The sequence below is a fragment of the Macaca nemestrina genome, chromosome 20, assembly GCF_043159975.1.
Source record: "Macaca nemestrina isolate mMacNem1 chromosome 20, mMacNem.hap1, whole genome shotgun sequence".
Lineage (NCBI taxonomy): Eukaryota > Metazoa > Chordata > Mammalia > Primates > Cercopithecidae > Macaca > Macaca nemestrina.
The window spans coordinates 63353053-63374434 of NC_092144.1; the positions used below are offsets into that span (position 1 = coordinate 63353053).

At 44.6% G+C, this 21382-nt stretch overlaps 1 protein-coding gene and 1 long non-coding RNA gene across 5 annotated transcripts in view; one reads left to right on the plus strand and one right to left on the minus strand.

Moving 5' to 3' along the window:
- On the plus strand, nt 1-19835 carry LOC105497068 (zinc finger protein 845). Of its 3 annotated transcripts, none has more exons than XM_071087733.1 (4): nt 1-101; nt 7150-7237; nt 11362-11488; nt 17017-19835. In XM_071087733.1, exons 2-4 carry the CDS (start codon nt 7223-7225, stop codon nt 19833-19835), a joined length of 2961 nt encoding a protein of 986 aa, XP_070943834.1. In that variant the 5' UTR covers nt 1-101; nt 7150-7222. The 3 variants fall into 3 exon arrangements, with proteins under 3 accessions (XP_070943834.1, XP_070943836.1, XP_070943835.1); XM_071087735.1 differs by lacking the exon at nt 1-101 and adding an exon at nt 5736-6409; XM_071087734.1 differs by lacking the exon at nt 1-101 and adding an exon at nt 6487-6838.
- Nucleotides 13800-21382, minus strand: part of LOC139360462 (uncharacterized) — a 15280-nt gene continuing 7697 nt past the window's right edge. The window contains exon 3 of one of the 2 annotated variants that reach the window (XR_011617875.1): nt 13800-14620. This is a non-coding gene — a long non-coding RNA (uncharacterized lncRNA). Of the gene's footprint in view, nt 14621-19759; nt 20458-21382 lie in introns of those variants that run through there. The other variant, XR_011617876.1, reaches the window with a different exon arrangement.

Sequence of the window (21382 nt, forward strand, 5' to 3'; positions counted from 1 at the left end):
ACCTCCTCGTGGGTCCCGCCCAGGCCTGGCTTCTGTCCTGCGTGCGCAGATTTACGCAAACCCGGAAGCGGATCGCGTGGAGTGACGGTCCCACCGCAGCGGTGAGTTTTGCTCTGTGTTAAGTCTGCGTGTCGTGGGTCCCTGGCGCTTCTGTACCTGGGCCCTGGGGTCCCCATAGACCTGGAAATTCTCACCCGTCTTCATTCACCCACAGCAAATTTAGACGTCCCCGTGAGAGTCCAGGCGTTGCTTCCTTTTGGGTTTAAAGTCGCCCTGAGGATGGTCCCTTCGCGGGTCTTTCTCTTACAGCGCAGTGTATACACTTCCCATCGCGTAGTTTTCCTGCTCAAAACCTTTTTCTGACTCCTCCCGACCCGCACTTTTTTTTTTTTTTTTTTTGAGACGGAGTCTTGCTCTGTCGCCGAGACTGGAGTGCAGTGGCCGGATCTCGGCTCACTGCAAGCTCCGCCTCCCGGGTTTACGCCATTCTCCTGCCTCAGCCTCCCGAGTAGCTGGGACTACAGGCACCCGCCACCTCGCCCGGCTATTTTTTTGTATTTTTTTTACTAGAGACGGGGTTTCACCGCGTTAGCCAGGATGGTCTCGATCTCCTGACCTCGTGATCCGCCCGTCTCGGCCTCCCAAAGTGCTGGGATTACAGGCTTGAGCCACCGCGCCCGGCCGACCCGCACTTTTTAAAGTCCTGACGGCAAGGCGGATTCCCGCTCTTGGCGCCTCCCAGACTTGTCTTAAGGCGCCGTCGCCTCCCACCTCCCTCCTCGTTCCGGGCCCTTATGCTCCCCAGGTCTCCCCACCGCAGTCACCGCTTACCCTGAGCCCGTAGGGGAGGTGCCCGGGGCTGTCCTATGACACTGGGTGTTCTTGCCTGCCCAGCCCCTGGAAAATGCGCTTCTCCGGGATGCAGGCGTCTTACTGCAGAGCCCCCTGTGATTGTGTGGGCCAAAGGGATCAGGAGACTGAGAGAGAGCAGTAGAAAACCTGAGACAGAGAGAACAAGAATGAGAAAGACCATAACAGATGGCAAAGTAGAGGATGGCTGAGGGATTTGTGAAGAGAGCAAAAATGAAAAAAAAGAAAAGAAAAAAGAAAGCAGGAGGAGCAGATCCCAGGGAAAAAGAAAAGAAAACAAGAGCTAGAGCGAGAAGGGGAGAATGAGAGATATGTACAGAGTTAGGGAGGGAAGCACAGTAATGAAGACAGAGGAGCTGGGCGCAGTGGCTCATGCCTGTAATCCCAGCAGTTTAGGAGACTGAGGCAAGGGGATTGCTTGAGTACAGGAGTTCGAGGCCAGCCTGGCCAACATAGTGAGAACCCCATCTCTGCCAAAAGAAAAAAAAAATTAACCGGGCGTGATGGTGCACACCTGTAATCCCAGCTACTCTGGAGGCTGAGGCAGGAGGATTACTTGAGCCCAGGAGGTCCAGGCTTCAGTGAACTGAGATCATGCCACTGCACTCCAGCCTGGTCAACAGAGCGGGACCCTGTCTCAAAAGATTAAAAGGGGTGGGGGACTTTGGGTTCAGATGAATGGGTGAGTTCATTGGATATGATTAGTTGTGACAGGTTGACTTCTCTGTATATAATCTAATAACTTAAAACTTGTTTAAATTATACAGATGATATTGAGAATTTTAAAATTCCTATATCTAAGGCATGTACATTCTATAAATCTTGGCATCAGAGGTCAGCTTCCACTTGGAATCCCTATTCAGCCAGAGTGTAGTAACTTAATTCAATTGTGAGACACTCTCTTCCCTTTTCCCATGGTGGGGTACGGGCAGTGAAATGGGAGAATCACTTTCTGTTATTATGTAATAGTTTTAATTTAATTAATATATATTTTGAGACAGAGTCTGGCTCTGTCCCCCAGGCTGGAGTGCAGTGGTGTGATCTCCTCTAACTGCAGCCTCGACCTCCTAGACTCAAGCAATCCTCCTGCCTCAGCCTCCTGAGTAGCTGGGACCACAGGCATGAGCCACCAAACCCGGCTAGGTTTTGTTTTTTTTGTTTTTGTTTTTTTTGTTTTTGGCAGAAACGGGATTTCACTATGTTTTCCAGGCTGGTCTCAATTCTGGCCTCAAAGGATCATCTGGCCTTGGCCTCCCAAATTACTGGGATTACAGGTGGGATTACAGAGAGGAGCCACCGTGCCTGGCCTACGTAGTCGTTGTTTGTTTGTTTGAGATGGAATCTCACTCTTGTCCAGGATGGAGTGCAATGGCACAATCTCGGCTCACCGCAATTTCCACTTCCCAGGTTCAGACGATTCTCCTGCCTCAGCCTCCCGAGTAGCTGGGATTACAGGTATGAGCCACCACGTCCAGCAAATTTTGTGTTTTTAGTAGAGACAGGGTTTCTTCATATTGGTCATGCTGGTCTCAAACTCCCAACCTCAGATGATCCACCCACCTTGGCCCCTCAAATGCTGGGATTGCAGGCATGAGCCACCACGCCTAGCCCATAGTACTTTTTAAAAGAGCAGTGGCTCATGCCTGTAATCCCAGCACTTTGGGAGGCCGAGGCGGGTGGATCACAAGGATCACAAGGTCAGGAGTTTGAGACCAGCCTGACCAACACGGTGAAATCCCTTTGCTCCTAAAAATTTAAAAATTAGCCGGGTGTGGTGGCACGTGCCTGTAATTCCAGCTACTTGGGAGGCTGAGGCAGGAGAATCACTCGAACCTGGGAGGCGGAGGTTGCAGTGAGCCAAGATTGCGCCACTGTACTCCATCCTGGGTGAGAGTGAGACTCCATCTCAAAAAAAAAAAAAAAAAAAAAGGGCCATCAAAGCTGGGCGTGGTGGCTCATGCTTATAATCACAGCACTGTGGGAGCCAATCACCGAAGGTCAGTAGTTCATGACCATTCTGGCCAACATGGTGAAACCCCGTCTCTAGTAAAAATACTAAAAAAGTAAGCCAGACGTGGTGGCGTGCACCTGTAGTTCCAGCTGCTCAGGAGGCTGAGGCATGAGAATCAGACAGACTTGGGAGGCAGAGGTTACAGTGAATTGAAACGATACCACTGCCCTGCAGTCTGGGGGGCAGAGCGAGTCTTCATCTCAGAAAAACAAAGAAACAACAACAACAAAAAATGAAAGCAAAAGGCACATCGAAAGTGCTTTTGTTCTCATTGTGTAACATATTTTCTTTCTGGCTCCTCTTCATTTCTTTCTTTCCTTCTTTTTTTTTTTTTTTTTTGCAGTTTTACTTTGAGATAAATCTTGATTTTAAATATTTCTTTTTTAATCCATCATCATTTCTGAAAGACGCCTTTGTGGCATCCTGTAACCAGCTCACATTATTCCTTTCTGTACCTGTATATGGTCTAGTTATTTTCCCATTGACATCTGAATTTGTTCGATTTTTTAAAAAGCAATTTCAAAATAGTTTCTGTTTGAAATTAGTTGTGTCTGTTTCAGATCGAGGTCTGCATGCTTTCTAGTCTTTATTATTTATTGGAAACCTTTAACATCAAAATGGAATTTAACCAGTTAGTCTGTTTTTCAGTTTTCTTTCCTTATGTCATCTGTCAAAATCTTGAGCTGTGAGCTATTAAGTGCATGTTTCCCTCAAGGCACCTCTGGTCTATGTGGACAAACGTTGAAAGCCCAACTCCTCACTGTGGCTCCACAGCCCTGTGTCCAGGGCCCCTGCCAGTGTCCAGCCTCCTCCTCGGAGCTTGCCTCCATCTCCTGACTCCCTCTGCCCCAGGCATATTGCTTGTCTCTTTTCCCAAACACTAAAACCCTTCCTGTCTCAGCTCGCTGTCCCTGCTCTTATCCTGTGTCCCTAAATGATCACAGCCCTGTCCCTTTCTCCTCTTTCAGGTCTAGGCTGAGAGCTGTCTCCCATGCCCTCCCACCGCCATCTGAAGTTCCCTCTGCCTGTCAGTCTCTATCATGTTACTCAGATTTTATTATCTCTGCATCAGTCACATCAGAAACACTCTTCTTATTTTATTTTTTTTGAGACAGTCTCACTCCATCGTGCAGGCTATGAGTGCAGTCTCGTGACCTTCTCTCCCTGCAACCTCTATCTCCTGGGGTCAAGCAATTCTTCTGCCTCACCCTTGCAAGCAGCTGAAATTAAATGTGTGTGCCACCACACCCGGCTAATTTTTGTATTTTAATTTAATTTAATTTAATTTAATTTTACTTTTGAGTCTTAACCTATCTCCCAGGCTGGAGTGCAGTGGCATAATCATGGTTCACTGCAAACTCCACCTCCCAAGTTAAAGCAGTTCTCCTGCCTCAGCCTCCTGAGTAGCCCGGATTTACAGACTCCCACCAAGCCCAGCTACTTTGTGTATTTTTAGTAGAGATGGAGTTTCACCATGTTGGTCAGGCTGGTCTCAAACTCCTGACCTCAAGTGATCCACCTGCCTTGGCCTCCCAGAGTGCTAGGGTTACAGGCATGAGCCACCACGCCCGCCCCAACTTTTGTGTTTTTAGTAGAGACAGGGTTTCACCATGTTGGCCAGGCTGGTCTCAAACTCATGACCTCAGGTGATCCATCTGCCTAGGCCTCCCAGAGTGCTGGGATTACAGGCAGAGCCGCCGTGCCTGCCCGGAGATACCGTTCTGCTTGGATTATTTTGAGTGTTTTGTGTCTCCCTTTGTTGGAGGATGCACATTTCCCATCTTGGCCACAGGACAACTGCAGCACCTACTAAAAAAAAAAAAAAAAGAAAAGAAAAGAAATGAGCCAGGCATGGCAGTGTGCATCAGTAATCCCAGCTACTTGGGAGACTGAGGCAGGAGAATGGCTTGAACCCGGGAGGCAGAGGTTGCAGTGAGCGGAGATCGCGCCATTGCACTTCAGTGCAGTGACAGAGCAAGACTCCATCTCTATATAAATAAATACATTTGCTATAATGAAAATGTGGAGCACAAATATGTTTTCCACAAAGAGGGGTCACTGGTTCCTGGGAAGGAAGTTTGAGGGTTACAGCCCTGGTCATGGCTGGAAGACTCAGGAACTGGAGGAAGGAAGAGCCATATTTATCCTCACAGGATGCCTGTGTGCTCAGCAGTGGGTAAGACGGATGGGCTGAGCTATTGCAGTGACATTTAGAAAAGTTTTTCCCTCCACCCAGCACACACCGTCACCCACCCTATACACAGTCCTTCCTTTCCCGTTGTCTTCTCTAGAATGGCAAAGTTGGTGCTTCCCCAGGTGGGTGTCTGAGGGAGGGGAGTGGTTTCTCTGCCTGTCCTTGACCCCCTCCCTCAAGTCTTCCACCTTCCTGTCCACTGGTCTATTCTGGCGCTCATTGCCTGCAATTCTATCAGTTTGCACCATCCCAAGACCCAACTAAGACCCGAGGATTTGTGTCTGGGAATATTTAAGCCAATGTCATTGCCAACTGAGAAGTCTTAGACCCCAGGAATTTTTCTTCATTGAGAGTCTGGGCAGTAAGGAAGCTGCTCCTCTTTCTGCAGAGTTTAGGTCAACCAGGACCCTGACACAGAGACCCCAGAGAGGACATACTAGTATCGCTCAGTCATTCTCATTCACTCACTCACTCCGTGGCTATGGAGCTCTAGTGTACGCCAGGGGACACAAATAGAGGTGCTGTCTGTGCCAGAGATCAACATGGCAAACCAGCAGACTGTAATTTCCTGCTTTCTCCAGGTTATTTTTCGTTTTTATTTATTTGAGGTGGAGTCTCACTCTGTCACCCAGGCTGAAGTGCAGTGGCACGATCTCGGCTCACGGCAACCTCCGTCCTCTGGGTTCAAGCGATTCTCATGTGTCAGTCTCCCAGGTAGCTGGGACTACAGGCATGCACCACCATGCCTGGCTAATTTTTTATTCATTTATTTTGAGACAGAGTTTTGATATTGTATCCCAGGCTGGAGTGCAGTGCCATGATCTCGGCTCACCGCAACCTCCGCCTCCCGAGTTTAAGCGGTTCTCATGCCTCAGTCTCCTGAGCAGCAGGGATTACAGGCATGTGCCACCACGCCCAGCTAATTTTTGTATTTTTGGTAGAGACAGGATATCACCATGTTGGTCAGGCTGGTGTTGAACTCCTGACCTCGTGATACACCTGCCTCAGCTTCCCAAAGTGTTGGGATTACAGGCATGAGTCACTGCACCTGGCCTCATTTTTGTATTTTTAGTAGAGAGAGGGTTTCACCGTGTTGGCCAGGCTGGTTTTGAACTTCTGACCTCAAGTGATCTGTCCACTTTGGCCTCCCAATGTGCTAGGATTACAGGTGTGAGTCACCGTGCCTGGCCTCATCTCATGGCTTTAAACTTTACCCCCATGGCCCCATGGCCCCTGCAGACCTCTCCCCTGAACGCTACAGTCCTGTGTCCAGTTGACTCCTTACCTCTCTGCTCGGAGGATGAACAGGCATCTCCACCTTCACGTGTCCAAAGGTGACCTCCCAAACTTCCGTAAACGCATTCCCCCGTGCTCCTGCCCTTCTCAGATGAGGTGACCATGTGCTTCCTAGGATATCACTAAAATCTCAGCATGCTTTTAAAATGTAAAGGATAATTACATTATTTGTAAGGGTTTTAATTTGTGATATAAGGAAAAAATTACATGTTTACTCAAAATGGGTGAAGAAATTCATCATTTTAAAAATTCTTTGGAGTTGGGGGAGGAAAATGTTAGAAGACCTCGTCCCTGCCGGATCTATGCCCCCAGGACCTCTCTGACCTCATCTCTTTCCTGTGTCCTCCTCCCTCCCTCTGCTTCAGCCACACAGCCGTCTTTCCTCTTCCTGGGCCGAGGTTGCTCCTGCCTCAAGGCCTTCATGGGGGCTGTCCCTCTGCTGGAACTCGCTGGCCCCTCAGCTGCAGGTGCAAACACCCTTCCTTCCCCAGGTTTCTGTTCTGATATCACCCTCTCAGTGGGGACTTCTGTGACCCACCTCCCATTTAACACTCCAGCCGTACCCTCACCCCCTCCTCTGGTCCATATTGGCTGCTCTGCATGCTTCTTTTCGTTTTTTCACCTTCCACTGCCTGTAGCAGTTTATCGTCCCTGGTGAGGTGGGCAACAGAGGGGACCGTATGTTCTCAGGGTGAGGTGTCCTTTGTATGTGTTGTTGTGTTACAGGGAGGGGGATGTGTTGATTCTGAACAATAAACAACATATTTTTAACTTTCAGGATTGGCTTCTAAAGACTCTTGGTACATGAGGAAGAAACCCGGAAGAGGAAGAGGAAAGCTCAGGAGTCAGGGATGGCTCTTCCTCAGGTGAGATGATGTTCTCGGTGGATTGTTCTGTCTCCTTCCTTTCAGAAACGCTGGGCCTTGGAGTTGGGAATCTTCTCTGAGTCTGAAGCGTCCTGTCTGACAGGTTTGCTCACACTCACCCATGCCTTCCCTCAGTCCCTCCCATCTCACTTAGATTCCATCCCTCATGACCCAGTGACATGAACTTGGGAAGAGGCGGCCCAGGGCATGGGCCTGGGAAGGGCTCACACCAGACATGGATGGAGACGGGGTGAGGGTCCCGTGGTGTCAGTGCTGTTGGGCAGCAGAGCTTGTTCAGGGGCCACATCTGGATGCACTGTCAGCTCTCTGTGGACCAGCATTAGAGCAGCTGCCAATGGAGGTCACCTATTAATGTGCACAACATACATGGTAAATTCTAGAAAAGGAGACCAATAATGGGAAATCTTTTCTCCCTGATTTTATACTACATTTTTAGGTAATCAAGTGAGTTACTGTGTTTCTGACTCCAAAAATCTTACTAATTAGAATGGAAAGTTCATATACAGAAATAAAAGATACAAGGTGTTTTATTCCAACATTATTTTAAGAAAATGAAATCAACATAAATAATAGGAGATTCATTAATCCATTCGTAGCACATTAAGCTCATGGAGACTGTGGTGTTACTGTGGAGAGGCTTGTAAAACAGGTGTTTTCAGTAAAAACGATTATAATTTTTCTCAAATATGGGAGCAGTACTTTTTTATCCTAGAGGATGGAGCCATATTCTCATTCCACCTATTATTATTATTATATTATTATAATATTATATTTTAAATATACAAAGTCTTGCTCTGTTGCCCACGCTGAAGTGCAGTGGCATGATCGTGGCCCACAGCAACCTCCACTTCCCGGGTTCAAGAGATTCTCCTGCCTCAGCCTCCCGAGTAGCTGATTACAGGCACGCGCCACCACACCCGGCTAATTTTGTTGCATTTTTTATTAGTGACGGGGTATCACCATGTTGGCCAGGCTAGTCTCAAACTCCTGACTTCAGGTGATCTGCCCACCTCAGCCTCCCAGAGTGCTGGGATTACAGGCACGAGCCGTGCCCAGCCCCACCAATTATTATTAAATATATATTTTTATATTTAAACATCAAATGATGTATATATTTGTTTTCTGGTAACACTCCAAGCAAAGCTGCAGCTCAGACCCTTTGCCATAAAGCATCTCCTCTCCCTGTCACGTCCTCCACCTTCCTTCCAGCCTCACTGTGGAGCCGCTACTGCCAGTTCTGTGCCATGTGTCAGAGCAAATCTCGTACACGTGTATTTCTGCATCGTTATTAGACTTTAGAAAAAATTCCGCGGTAAATTAAAAAAAAATTATTTTTATATTTATGGTTTTACTTTAGGTTTGGGGCTACGTGTGAAGGTTTGTTACATAGGTAATCTTGTGTCATTGGGGTTTGTTGTACAGATTATTTCGTCACTCTGGTGTTAAGCCCCGTATCCAATAGTTATTTTTTATTTATTTTTTTGAGACTGAGTTTTGCTCTTGTTGCCCAGGCTGGAGTATAATAGCATGATCTCGGCTCACTGCAACCTCTGCCTCCCAGGTTCAGGCAATTCTCCTGCCTTAGCCTCCTAAGTAGGTGAAATTACAGGTGTCTGCCACCACTCCTGGCTAGCTTTTGTATTTTTACTAGAGACAGGGTTTCACCATGTTGGCCAGGCTGGTCTTGAACTCCTGACCTCAGGTTTTCCACCCGCCTCGGCCTCCCAAAGTGCTGGGATTACAAGCATAATCCACTGCGCCCAGCCCCCAAGAGTTATTTTTTTCTGCTCCTCCTCTTCTTCCCGCCCTCCACCCTCAAGTAGACCTCAGTGTCTGTTGTTTTCTTCTTTGTGTTCCAGGAAATATTTTAGTTTCATATTTGATTCTGCTGGTTGTGAAAATTTACATGTTGTCATGTTAGTAAACATGGCTAGCTTGCTCTTTGGCATCTGCATTGGAAACTGGCTCCTTTGCGATTTTTCTCTGTGTAAAGAGTGCCATAGTGGCTGCCTCTGCGCACGTCTGCATTCCTACACATATCTGAACATTCCTCCAGGTCAGGCAGGTGAAAGGTGATTGCTTCTTCTAGGATGGGGCATTTCCTGTTTTCTTAGATCTGACAAGATTCCTCCCTGCCCGCAACTGCCAGTGTATCCTCTTCTACCAAGATGTGATTCCTCTTAAGTTAAACAAAACTTGCTACTTTTTATATTTCTAAAATCTTTCTCTATATGCACATCCACCTACACAAGTATACACACACACACATATATACATACATATATACACACAAAAATATATATTTTTTGAACATCTTTTATTTTTTGAAAATCTGGGGGAAATGGCAGATCCTTTGTATTAACATCTAGTTTCTTGTGAGTCTGTGTAGGTTTTAATATTTTGTGGACATATATATATAAAATGTATTTTCATACTTTGAGTAATTGAGTTTTCATGTGTTTTCTTCTATTTTGAGACTGGGTCTCACTGTGTTGCCCAGGCTGGAGCACAGTGGCACGATCTTAGCTCACTGCAACTTCCACTATCAGGCTCGAGCCATCCTTCTACCTCAGGCTCCCAAGTAGCTGGAACCACAGGTGCCTGCCACCATGCCCGGCTAATTTTTTTTTTTTTTTTTTTGAGATGAAGTCTCTGTTGCCCAGGCTGGAGTGCAGTGGCGTGTTTTCGGATCATTGCAACCTCTGCCTCCCAGGATCAAGCAATTCTCCTGCCTCAGCCTCCCTGGTAGCTGGGATAACAGGCATGTGCCACTGTGCCAGGCCGGATTTTAGCTTCTGATTCTGATCTTCCCCTGTGGACGTTGTCATCTCTGAAGACATCACTCATACCCTGTCTCATCTAGATCCTGAATGTCACTTGCATTGTCAATAAACGTTTCTGGGCTGGGCACGGTGGATCACACCTGTAATCCTAGCACTTTGAGAGGCTGAGGCAGGCAGATCATGAAGTCAGGAGTTTGAGACCAAACTGGCCAATATGGTGAAACCCCATTTCTACTAAAAATACAAAAATTAGCTAAGAGTAGTGGTGCGCACCAGGAATCCCAGCTACTCAGGAGACTGAGGCAGGAGAATCACTTGATCCTGGGAGGTGGAGGTTGTGGTGAACTGAGATGGCACGTTTGCATTGCAGCCTGGGTAACAGAGCAAGACTCTGTCTCAAAAAGAAAAAAAAGTTTCTAACATTTCTACAAGGAGAAACCTGCATTGATTTTTATTTTATTATATATATTTTTTTTCTTTTGAGATGGAGTTTCACTCTTGTTGCCCAGGCTGGAGTGCAGTGGCGCAATCTCGGCTCACCATAACCTCCACCTCCCTGCTTCAAGTGATTCTCCCTCCTCAGCCTCCCAAGTAGCTGGGATTACAGGCATGCACCACAACGCCTGGATACTTTTTGTATTTTTTCTTTTTTAGTAGTGACAGGGTTTCTCCATGTTGGTCAGGCAGGTCTTAAACTCCCGACCTCAAATAATCTGCCTGCCTCAGCCTCCGAAAATGCTGAAATTACAAGCATGAGCCACTGTGCCTGGCTCCTGTATTGATTTCTTTTGTATTATCCACAAACATCAGAAATTCATACTGAGAGGGTATTGTGACCTCTTTAAAAGGTATAATAAGGCCAGGTGTGGTGGCTCATGCCTCTAATCCCAGCACTTTGCAAGGCCGAGGCAGGTGGATCACGAGATCAGGAGTGAGATCAGCCTGATCAACATGATGAAACTACGTCTCTACTAAAAATACAAAAATTAGCCAGGTGTGGTGGCGCCTGCCTGTAATTCCAGCTACTCATGAGGCTGAGGCAAGAAAATTGCTTGAATCTGGGAGGCAGAGGTGGCTGTGAGCTGAGATTGTGCCACTGCACTCTGGCCTGGGCAACAGAGCAAGACTCCATCTCAGAAAAAAAAAAGAAGTATAATAAAACACAACTCAGAAGACATCATGTGGTGAAACATCCCTTACTTGGATGTCAGAACTTTCTCTACAATTAAATCCATGCTTTCCCCTCTCTCCTCTTCTCATTTTCTGTAAAGGTAAGAACTCCTCCCATAACCATTTCCTTAAAATGTGTTTTCATTCCAGGGTCTACTGACATTCAGGGATGTGGCCATAGAATTCTCCCAGGAGGAGTGGAAATGCCTGGACCCTGCTCAGAGGACTCTATACAGGGACGTGATGCTGGAGAATTATAGGAACCTGGTCTCCCTGGGTGAGGATAACTTCCCTCCAGAAGTGAGGGTGTGCCCTTGTGTATCTTTGTATTTTCTCTTTTTTTTAGATACAGCGTCTTGCTCTGTTCCCCAGGGTGGAGTGTAATGGTGTGATCAGGGCTCGCTGCAGTCTTGAATTCCTGGGCTCAAGTGATTGTCCCACCCCAGCCTCCCCCAGTAGCTGGTACAAGTGCATGCCACCATGCCGGTCTACTTTTTTAGTTTTTTTTTTGTTTTGTAGTTGTTGTTTTTGTTTTTGTTTACAGACATGGTCTTGCTGTGTTGTTGAAGTTGGTCTTGATATCCTGGGCTCAACACATCCTCCTTGGCCTCCTGAGTCGCTGGGGTTACAGACGCCAACCCCCATACCTAATTATTGGTTTTTATTTTTTAAATTTTAGCGTATGTGTGTCCTTAGGGCCAGTATGAGTCTTCTGTGGACAACACGTAGTTGGTTCCTGTTGATTGAGCCAGTCTTTGCCTTCTGAGTGCAGAGTTAAATATTTACATTTGAAGTATTACTGATGGAGAAGACCTTACCATTGCGTTTCTGTTACATATTATCTGTATTTCTTTTTTTTTTTTTTTTTGAGACGGAGTCTCGCTCTGTCACCCAGGCTGGAGTGCGGTGGCCGGATCTCAGCTCACTGCAAGCTCCGCCTCCCGGGTTCACGCCATTCTCCTGCCTCAGCCTCCCGAGTAGCTGGGACTACAGGCGCCCGCCACCTCGCCCGGCTAGTTTTTTGTATTTTTTAGTAGAGACGGGGTTTCACCGTGTTAGCCAGGATGGTCTCGATCTCCCGACCTCGTGATCCGCCCGTCTCGGCCTCCCAAAGTGCTGGGATTACAGGCGTGAGCCACCGCGCCCGGCCTATTATCTGTATTTCTTGTAGGTTTGTTTTTATTCTTCATTTCTCGTTTATTACTTTTTGTGTTTAATTGCTTTTTTATGTAGACATGTTTGACTCCCTTCTTATTGAACTTTGTTTGTCTGTTTATGATGGAGTCTCACTCTGTCGCCAAAGCGTCACTGCTGTGTGCGATGTTGGCTCACTGCAGCTGGCTTCACTTCTCGGGCTCAAAAAATTCTTGTGCCCCAGTGGCACAAGAGTGCCACTGTAATCCCAGCACTCTGGGAGGCCGAGGCGGGCAAATCACCTGAGGTCAGGAGTTCAAAACCAGTCTGGCTAGCATGGCGAAATTCCATCTCTACTAAAAATACAAAAATTACTCAGACACGATGGTGGGTTCCTGTAATCCCAGTTACTCAGGAGGCTGATGCAGGAGAGTCACTTGAACCCAGGAGGCGGAGGTTGCAGTGACCCAAGATCATGCTACTGCACTTCTGCCTGAGCGACAGAGTGAGACTCTGTCTCAAAAAAAAATTTTCATAACCTGTGAAAACTACTCTTTCTCCTCTAGAACTCTTTGTTATTTATGTTAGAATTTTGTGTATGTTGCATTTTCAGTATCACATAGGTACAGTGTTTTCTCATGCTGTTTTCTTCTAAATAATAGAAATTGAATTATGAAGAGAAGGTACACTTATACAAGTTTCTGTATCTGTCCTTTTATTTGGTTATTTACTTATTTATTTATTTATGAGACGAAGTTTTGTTCTGTTGCCCAGGCTGGAGTGCAATGGCACAATCTCGGGTCATTGCAACCTCTGACTTCCGGGTTAAAGTGATTCTCCTGCCTCAGTTTTCTGAGTAGCTGGGATTACAGGCATGTGCCACCACGCCCGGCTAATTTTGTATTTTTAGTAGAGACAAGGTTTCTCCTTGTTGGTCAGACTGGTCTCGAACTTCTGCCCTCAGGTGGTGATCCACCTGCCTTGGCCTCCTAAAGTGCTGGGATTACAGATGTGAACCCCTGCATCCAGCCTATCTGTCTTTTTATTTACCTATACTGGAGAACTTTATGTATATTTGTGGGTGGGAGTTACTCTTTAGACTTCTTTCATTTCTTTCTTTTTTCTTTTCTTTTTTTTTTTTTTTTTTGAGACTGAGTCTCTGTCTGTTGCCCAGGCTGGAGTGCAGTGGCTCGATCTTGGCTAACTCCACCCTCTGCCTCCCAGGTTCAAGTGATTCTGCTGCCTCAGTCTCCCAAGCAGCTGGGACTACGGGCACGTGCCACCACATCCGGCGAATTTTTTTTTTTTTTTTCTGTAGAGATGGGGTTTCACCGTGTTAGCCAGGAAGGTGCCAAAAGGATGCTGCTGATCTCCTGACCTCGTGATCCTCCTGCCTCAGCCTCCCAAAGTGCTGGGATTACAGGCATGAGCCACCGTGCCTAGCCAGCCTCAAAGTTTTTAAAACATGTTATTGTTTTCAGATTGGCTTCATGTATTGCAAGATTTACAGTACAGACGCTAAAATTCCTTTGTTTAATCAGATTTGCCAGTCTTCGGTGATGTTGATGATGAGATGCTCCTTTTCTTGTCTCAGTCATTTCAGTGTCCTCTCAGAAATAGCTTAGACTGGCCAGCCGAGGTGGCTCATGCCTCTACTCCCAGCAGTTTGGGAGGCCTAGGTGAGTGGATCGCTTGAAGTCAGGAGTTTGAGACCAGTCTGACCAACATGGTGAAACATCAACTCTACTAAATACAAAGTGGGGTGACTCACACCTGTAATCCCAGCTCTTTGGGATGCTGAGATGGGTGGATCACCTGAGTTCAGGAGTTTGAGACCAGCCTGGCCAACATGGTGAAACCCCGTCTCCACTAAAAATACAAACATTTTCTGGGCATGGTGGCGGGCACCTGTTATCCCAAGTACTTGGGAGGCTGAGGCAGGAGAATCACTTGAACCCGGGAGGTGGAGGTTGCAGTGAGCTGACATTGTGCCACTGCACGCCAGCCCGGGTGACACAGTGAGACTCCGGGCTGAGGTGGGAGAATCTCTTCAGGCAGGAGAATCGTGCCACTACACTCCAGCCTGGGTGATAGAGCGTGACTTGGTCTCAAAAGCAAACAAAAAAGGAAATAGCTTAAACTGGGAGGTTTACAGCATAGACATTTATTTCTCATGAGTTTGGAAAGTGGGAAATCCAGGAGCAAGGTGCCAGCCAAATTGGTTCCTGGTGACGGCCTTCTTCGTGGTTTAGTCCAGCCACCTTCCTGCTGTGTCCTGACATAGTGGAAAGAGGAACAGGGAATGAGCTCTTTAATATCTCTTTTTATTAAATCACTAGTCCTATTCATGAGTAGTCAACACCCATGACCAAATTCTCTCAAAGGCCCCATCTGCAGGAACATCCTATTAGAGAATAAGAACTCTGAATGTGGCTTTTGTTCAATAAGAACATTCAAACCAGGGAGCCTGCATCATATTGTTTATGGTTTTATTGTGCAATTTGTTTTATACAATGTTTTCTCTGATCCCAGTTTATAAATTTTCCCAGTACACATTCTATGTTTTATATTTTGTGCATAGTGAACTAGATAACTAAGGTCAATGCATATATATAGAATTGCTGTATTGCTTGGCTGTTTCATAAATGTAGTTGTGGTATCATTGTTGCACCTTCTGACATTGTTAGTCAATTCTTTTTTTTTTTTTTTTTGAGATGAAGTCTCACCCTCTCACCCAGGCTGGAGTGCAGTGGTGCAATCTCATCTCACTGCAACCTCTGCCTCCTGGGTTCAAACGATTCTCCTGCCTCAGCCTCCTGAGTAGCTGGGATTACAGGCTCCTGCCACCATGCCCAGCTAATTTTTTTGAATTTTTAGTAGAGTTAGGGTTTCACCATGTTGGCCAGGCTGCTGTTGAACTCCTGACCTCGTGATCCACCTGCCTTGGCCTCCCAAAGTGCTGGGATTACAGGCAAGAGCCACAGCGCCCAGCCAGTAGTCCCTTCTTATTCCTTATAATGCTGTGTATTTTTTTGATCTCATACATCAAAAGGTAGTGATCTTAACATGTATTTCAGTTCTTATGTTGTATGCTGCTGGTAAGTAGAAATTGTGGCTTTTGTTTTTTTTTGTTTGTTTGTTTTGTTTTGTTTTGTTTTTGTTTTGGGACAGAGTGGCGCGATCTCGGCTAACTGCAAGTTCCACCTCCTGGGTTGATGCCATTCTCCTGCCTCAGCCTCCCGAGTAGCTGGGACTACTGGCACCCGCCACCACACCTGGCTAATTTTTTTTTTTTTTTTTTTTGTATTTTTAGTAGAGATGGGGTTTGACATTGTTAGCTAGGATGGTCTCGATCTCCTGACCTCATGATCTGCCTGCCTCAGCCTCCCAAAGTGTTGGGATTACAGGTGTGAACCCAGCCGTGGTTTTTTTCATAACAGAGAATTGTTTAGAATTCTGCAGGCTGTATAAATGTACTTATTATTTGCTTGCGGATTTTATGTGTTACGTTACTTTACTAATTAATTTTTATGACTGTACATAAGGCTTTTTGGTACGTGTTATGCAATATAACTGACACACTCCACTCGTTAGTGTCACAAAGTGCCGCCTGGCGCTGTGGCTCACGCCTGTAAAGGAGTTTGGGAGGCTCAGGTGGGTGAATTGCTTGAGTCAAAAGTTCGAGGCCAGCCTGTCCAACATGGTGAAACCCCATCTCTACTAAAAATACAATAATTGGCCAAGCATGGTGGCGCATGCCTTTAATCCCAGGTACTCAGGAGGCTGAGGCAGGAGAATGGCTTGAGCCCAGTAGGCAGAGGTTGCAATGAGACGAGATTGGGCCATTGCACTCCAGCCTGTTGTGACAGAGTGAGACTTCATCTCCAAAATATAAAAATACAAACAATTTTTTTAAATGTCACAACATGCCTTTTCTGCATGAATAAAAGAAATTTTATAACAGTTGTTCAGAAAAATATTGTATTAGCTTTTTTTTTTTTTTTTGAGGTGGACTCTCACTTTGTCACCCAGGCTGAAGCACAGTGGTGCGATCTCAGCTCACTGCAACCTCTGCCTCTTGGACTCAAGCAATTCTTGTGCCTCAGCCTCCTGAGTAGCTGGGACTACAGGCATGGGCCACCACACCTGGCTTAATTTTGTAATGTTTTCTTATCTTCTCAGTGCTATGACTATTTGACAATACAGAATTTTCATTGATTTTGGTTATCCTTATATGAGCTTGTTGTGGATTATTTTCCGATATAGTATATTGTGTGGTCCTTTAGCATTTATTTGTATATAGTAAATATGCTGTAAATATGAAGAATATATGCTTTTCTGTTCATTGATGTGACAGTGATATGTTTTTTGCAAACTCTTACACAGTTTAGGGTCACAGTGGAAAAATACTCCTTACTTTAGGCTTATACACGTTTGTGCCCTGTCAGCGTTTTGACATGATATTGGAAATAGACTTCCGTAGAAATGATTTCAAGCACATGTAATCGCCCTTTATTTATTTAAGAATCTTACCCTTTTGTGTTCCTAAACTTTCAAGATAATGTTTGGGAAGTTTAAAATAAGTATTGCTTTTTGTGTCCTATTTACACATTTCAGTATTATATACCATCTGTACTTAAGTGGAAACCTATTGGTGTTTATATTTTGTAGATATCTCTTCCAAATGCATGATGAAGGAGTTCTCATCAACAGCACAAGGCAATACAGAGGTGATCCACAGAGGGACAATACAAAGACATGAACGTCATCACATTGGAGATTTTTGCTTCCAGGAAATGGAGAAAGATATTCATGATTTTGAGTTTCAGTGGAAAGAAGATGAAAGAAATAGCCATGAAGCACCCATGACAAAAATCAAAGAGTTGACGAGTAGTACAAACCGACAGGATCAAACGCATGCTGGAAAAAAACCTATTAAAGATCAGCTTGGATTAAGCTTTCATTCGCATCTGCCTGAACTGCATATATTTCAGCCTGAAGGGAAGATTGGTAATCAAGTTGAGAAGTCTATCAACGATGATTCCTCGGTTTCAACATCCCAAAGAACTGAGAAGTCTATCAACGATGCTTCCTCATTTTCAACAGCCCAAAGAATTTCTTGTAGGCCCAAAACCCATATATCTAATAACTGTGGGAATAATTTCCTGAATTCTTCATTACTCACACAAAAGCAGGAAGTACACATGAGAGAAAAATCTTTCCCATGTAATGAGAGTGGCAAAGCCTTTAATTATAGCTCACTCTTAAGGAAGCATCAGATAATCCCTTTAGGAGCGAAACAGTATAAATGTGATGTGTGTGGCAAGGTCTTTAATCAAAAGCGATACCTTGCATGTCATCGTAGATGTCACACTGGCGAGAAACCTTACAAGTGTAATGATTGTGGCAAGACCTTCAGTCAGGAATTAACCCTTACATGCCATCGTAGACTTCACACTGGAGAGAAACATTACAAGTGCAGTGAGTGTGGCAAGACCTTCAGTCGAAATTCAGCCCTTGTAATTCATAAGGCAGTTCATACTGGAGAGAAATCTTACAGGTGTAATGAATGTGGCAAGACCTTCAGTCAAACGTCATACCTTGTATACCATCGTAGACTTCATACTGGAGAGAAACCTTACAAATGTGAAGAATGTGACAAAGCTTTCAGTTTCAAATCAAACCTTGAAAGACATAGGAAAATTCATACTGGAGAGAAGCCGTACAAGTGTAATGAATGCAGCAGGACCTTTAGTCGGAAGTCATCCCTTACACGCCATCGTAGGCTTCATACTGGAGAGAAACCTTACAAGTGTAATGAGTGTGGCAAGACCTTCAGTCAGATGTCATCCCTTGTATACCACCGTAGACTTCATACTGGAGAGAAACCTTACAAATGTGAAGAATGTGATGAAGCTTTCAGTTTCAAATCAAACCTTGAAAGACATAAGAGAATTCATACTGGAGAGAAACCTTACAAGTGTAATGATTGTGGCAAGACCTTCAGTCAGACGTCATCCCTTGTATACCATCGTAGACTTCATACTGGACAGAAACCTTACAAATGTGAAGAATGTGATGAAGCTTTCAGTTTCAAATCAAACCTTGAAAGACATAGGATAATTCATACTGGAGAGAAACTTTACAAGTGTAATGAATGTGGCAAGACCTTTAGTCGGAAGTCATCCCTTACACGCCATCGTAGACTTCATACTGGAGAAAAACCTTACAAGTGTAATGAGTGTGGCAAAGCCTTTCGTGGGCAGTCAGCACTTATTTACCATCAAGCAATCCATGGTATAGGGAAACTTTACAAATGTAATGATTGTCACCAGGTCTTTAGTAATGCTACAACTATTGCAAATCATTGGAGAATCCATAATGAAGAGAGATCTTACAAGTGTAATAGATGTGGCAAATTTTTCAGACATCGTTCATACCTTGCAGTTCATTGGCGAACTCATAGTGGAGAGAAACCTTACAAATGTGAAGAATGTGACGAAGCTTTTAGTTTCAAATCAAACCTTCAAAGACATAGGAGAATTCATACTGGAGAGAAACCTTACAGGTGTAATGAATGTGGCAAGACCTTTAGTCGGAAGTCATACCTTACATGCCATCGTAGACTTCATACTGGAGAGAAACCTTACAAGTGTAATGAGTGTGGCAAGACCTTCGGTCGAACTTCAGCCCTTGTAATTCATAAGGCAATTCATACTGGAGAGAAACCTTACAAGTGTAATGAGTGTGGCAAGTCCTTCAGTCAGAAGTCATCCCTTACCTGCCATCGTAGACTTCATACTGGAGAGAAACCTTACAAATGTGAAGAATGTGACAAAGTTTTCAGTCGCAAATCAAGCCTTGAAAAACACAGGAGAATTCATACTGGAGAGAAACCATACAAATGTAAGGTTTGTGACAAAGCTTTTGGGCGTGATTCACACCTGGCACAACATACTAGAATTCACACTGGAGAGAAACCTTACAAGTGTAATGAATGTGGCAAGACCTTCCGTCACAATTCAGCCCTTGTAATTCATAAGGCAATTCATAGTGGAGAGAAACCTTACAAGTGTAATGAATGTGGTAAGACCTTCCGTCACAATTCAGCCCTTGAAATTCATAAGGCAATTCACACTGGAGAGAAACCTTACAAGTGTAGTGAATGTGGCAAGGTTTTTAATCGAAAAGCAAACCTTGCACGTCATCATAGACTTCATACTGGAGAGAAACCTTACAAGTGTAATAAATGTGGTAAGGTTTTTAATCAACAAGCACACCTTGCATGTCATCATAGAATTCATACTGGAGAGAAACCTTACAAGTGTAATGAGTGTGGTAAAACCTTCCGTCACAATTCAGTCCTCGTAATTCATAAGACAATTCATACTGGAGAGAAACCTTACAAGTGTAATGAATGTGGCAAGGTTTTTAATCGAAAAGCAAAGCTTGCACGTCATCATAGAATTCATACTGGAGAGAAGCATTAGAAATGTGAAGCACGTGACAAAGTTTACAGTTGCAAATCAAGTCTCAAAAGACAGGAGAATTCATACTGGAGAGAAAGCTTATAAATGTAAGAGTTTGTGACAAGGATTTTGGGCATGATTCACAGCTGACACAACATACTAGAATTCACACTGGAGAGAAACCGTACAAGTGTAATGAGTGTGGCAAAGCTTTTGGTGGGTAGTCAACACTTACCATCAGGAAATCCATGGTGTAGGGAAACTTTACTAATGTAATGATTGTCACAAAGTCTTCAGTAACACTACAACCATTGCAAATCATTGGAGAATCCGTAATGAAGAGAGATTTTAAAAGTGTGATAAATGTGGCAGATTTTTCAGACATTGTTCATACCTTGCAGTTCATCGGCAAACTCATACAGTAGAGAAACCTTACAAATGTCATGATTGTGGCAAGGTCTTCAGTCAAACTTCATCTTACGCAAAACAAGAATTCATACAGGATAGAAACCTCACAAGTGTGATGATTGTGGCAAAGCCTTTCCTTCACGTTCACACCTCATTAGACATCAGAGAATCCATACGGGAGAGAGATCTTTACAAATGTCATCAGTGTGGCAAGGTCTTCAGTTCGAGGTCACTCCTTGAGGAACATCAGAAAATTCATTTTTGAGATGATTGTTCCAAATGCAATGAGTATAGCAAACCATCATGCATTAATTGGCATTAGAGTCAATTCAGCATTGACTGGAGTTTGAGTTGACTTAACATTGAGTTCAAGCATTAATTGACATTGAAGTGTTTATGTTTAGAAGATTGGGCCAGGCAGGGTGGCTCACGCCTGTAATCCCAGCACTTTGGGAGGCCAAGGCAGATAGATCACTTGAGGTCAGCAGTTTGAGACCAGACTGGCCAACAGATGTGAGTCACTTTTCCCAGCCTGTTTTTTTGTTTCTTTAAGAAAAACTGATAGGGATTTTTGTCGGTATGTGTTGAAAATCACATTTATTTGAATAATCATTTAACAATATTAATACTTCCAATCCATCAATATGGGTTATATGTCTATTTAGTTTTTTTGATCAATGTAGATTTCAAGGTATAAGCTTCTCACCTTAATTCAATTTATTTGTAAATATTTCTTGCTTTAAGTTTCATAGCAAATTGAAGTGTGTTCATAAGTTTCTTTTAACATTATTTATTGTTAATGTAAGGAAATTCAACTAATTTTGGGTGATGATTTTTTGTATTCTGCAAATACACTGAATGGGTTTATTAGTATCAGTAAAATCTTGGTTGAGTCTTTGTGATTTTCTTTCTTTCTTTTTTTTTTTTTTTTTTTGAGACAGTCTTACTCTGTTACCCAGGCTGGAGTGCGTTGGCATGATCTCGGCTCACTGCAATTGCTGCCTCCCTGAGTCAAGTGAATCTCCTACCTCAACCTCCTGAATAGCTGGGACTACAGGCCCATGCCACCATGCCTGGCTAATTTTTGTATTTTTAGTAGAGATGCGGTTTCCCCATGTTGGCAAGGATGGTCTCAGTCTCCTGACCTCATGATCCACCCT

What these genes read in the sequence shown, in the direction of transcription:
- LOC105497068 (XM_071087733.1), top strand. An exon ending in TAGGAACCTGGTCTCCCTGG is followed by an intron (nt 11,489 to 17,016) that starts GTGAGGATAACT and finishes TATATTTTGTAG; the next exon opens with ATATCTCTTCCAAATGCATG.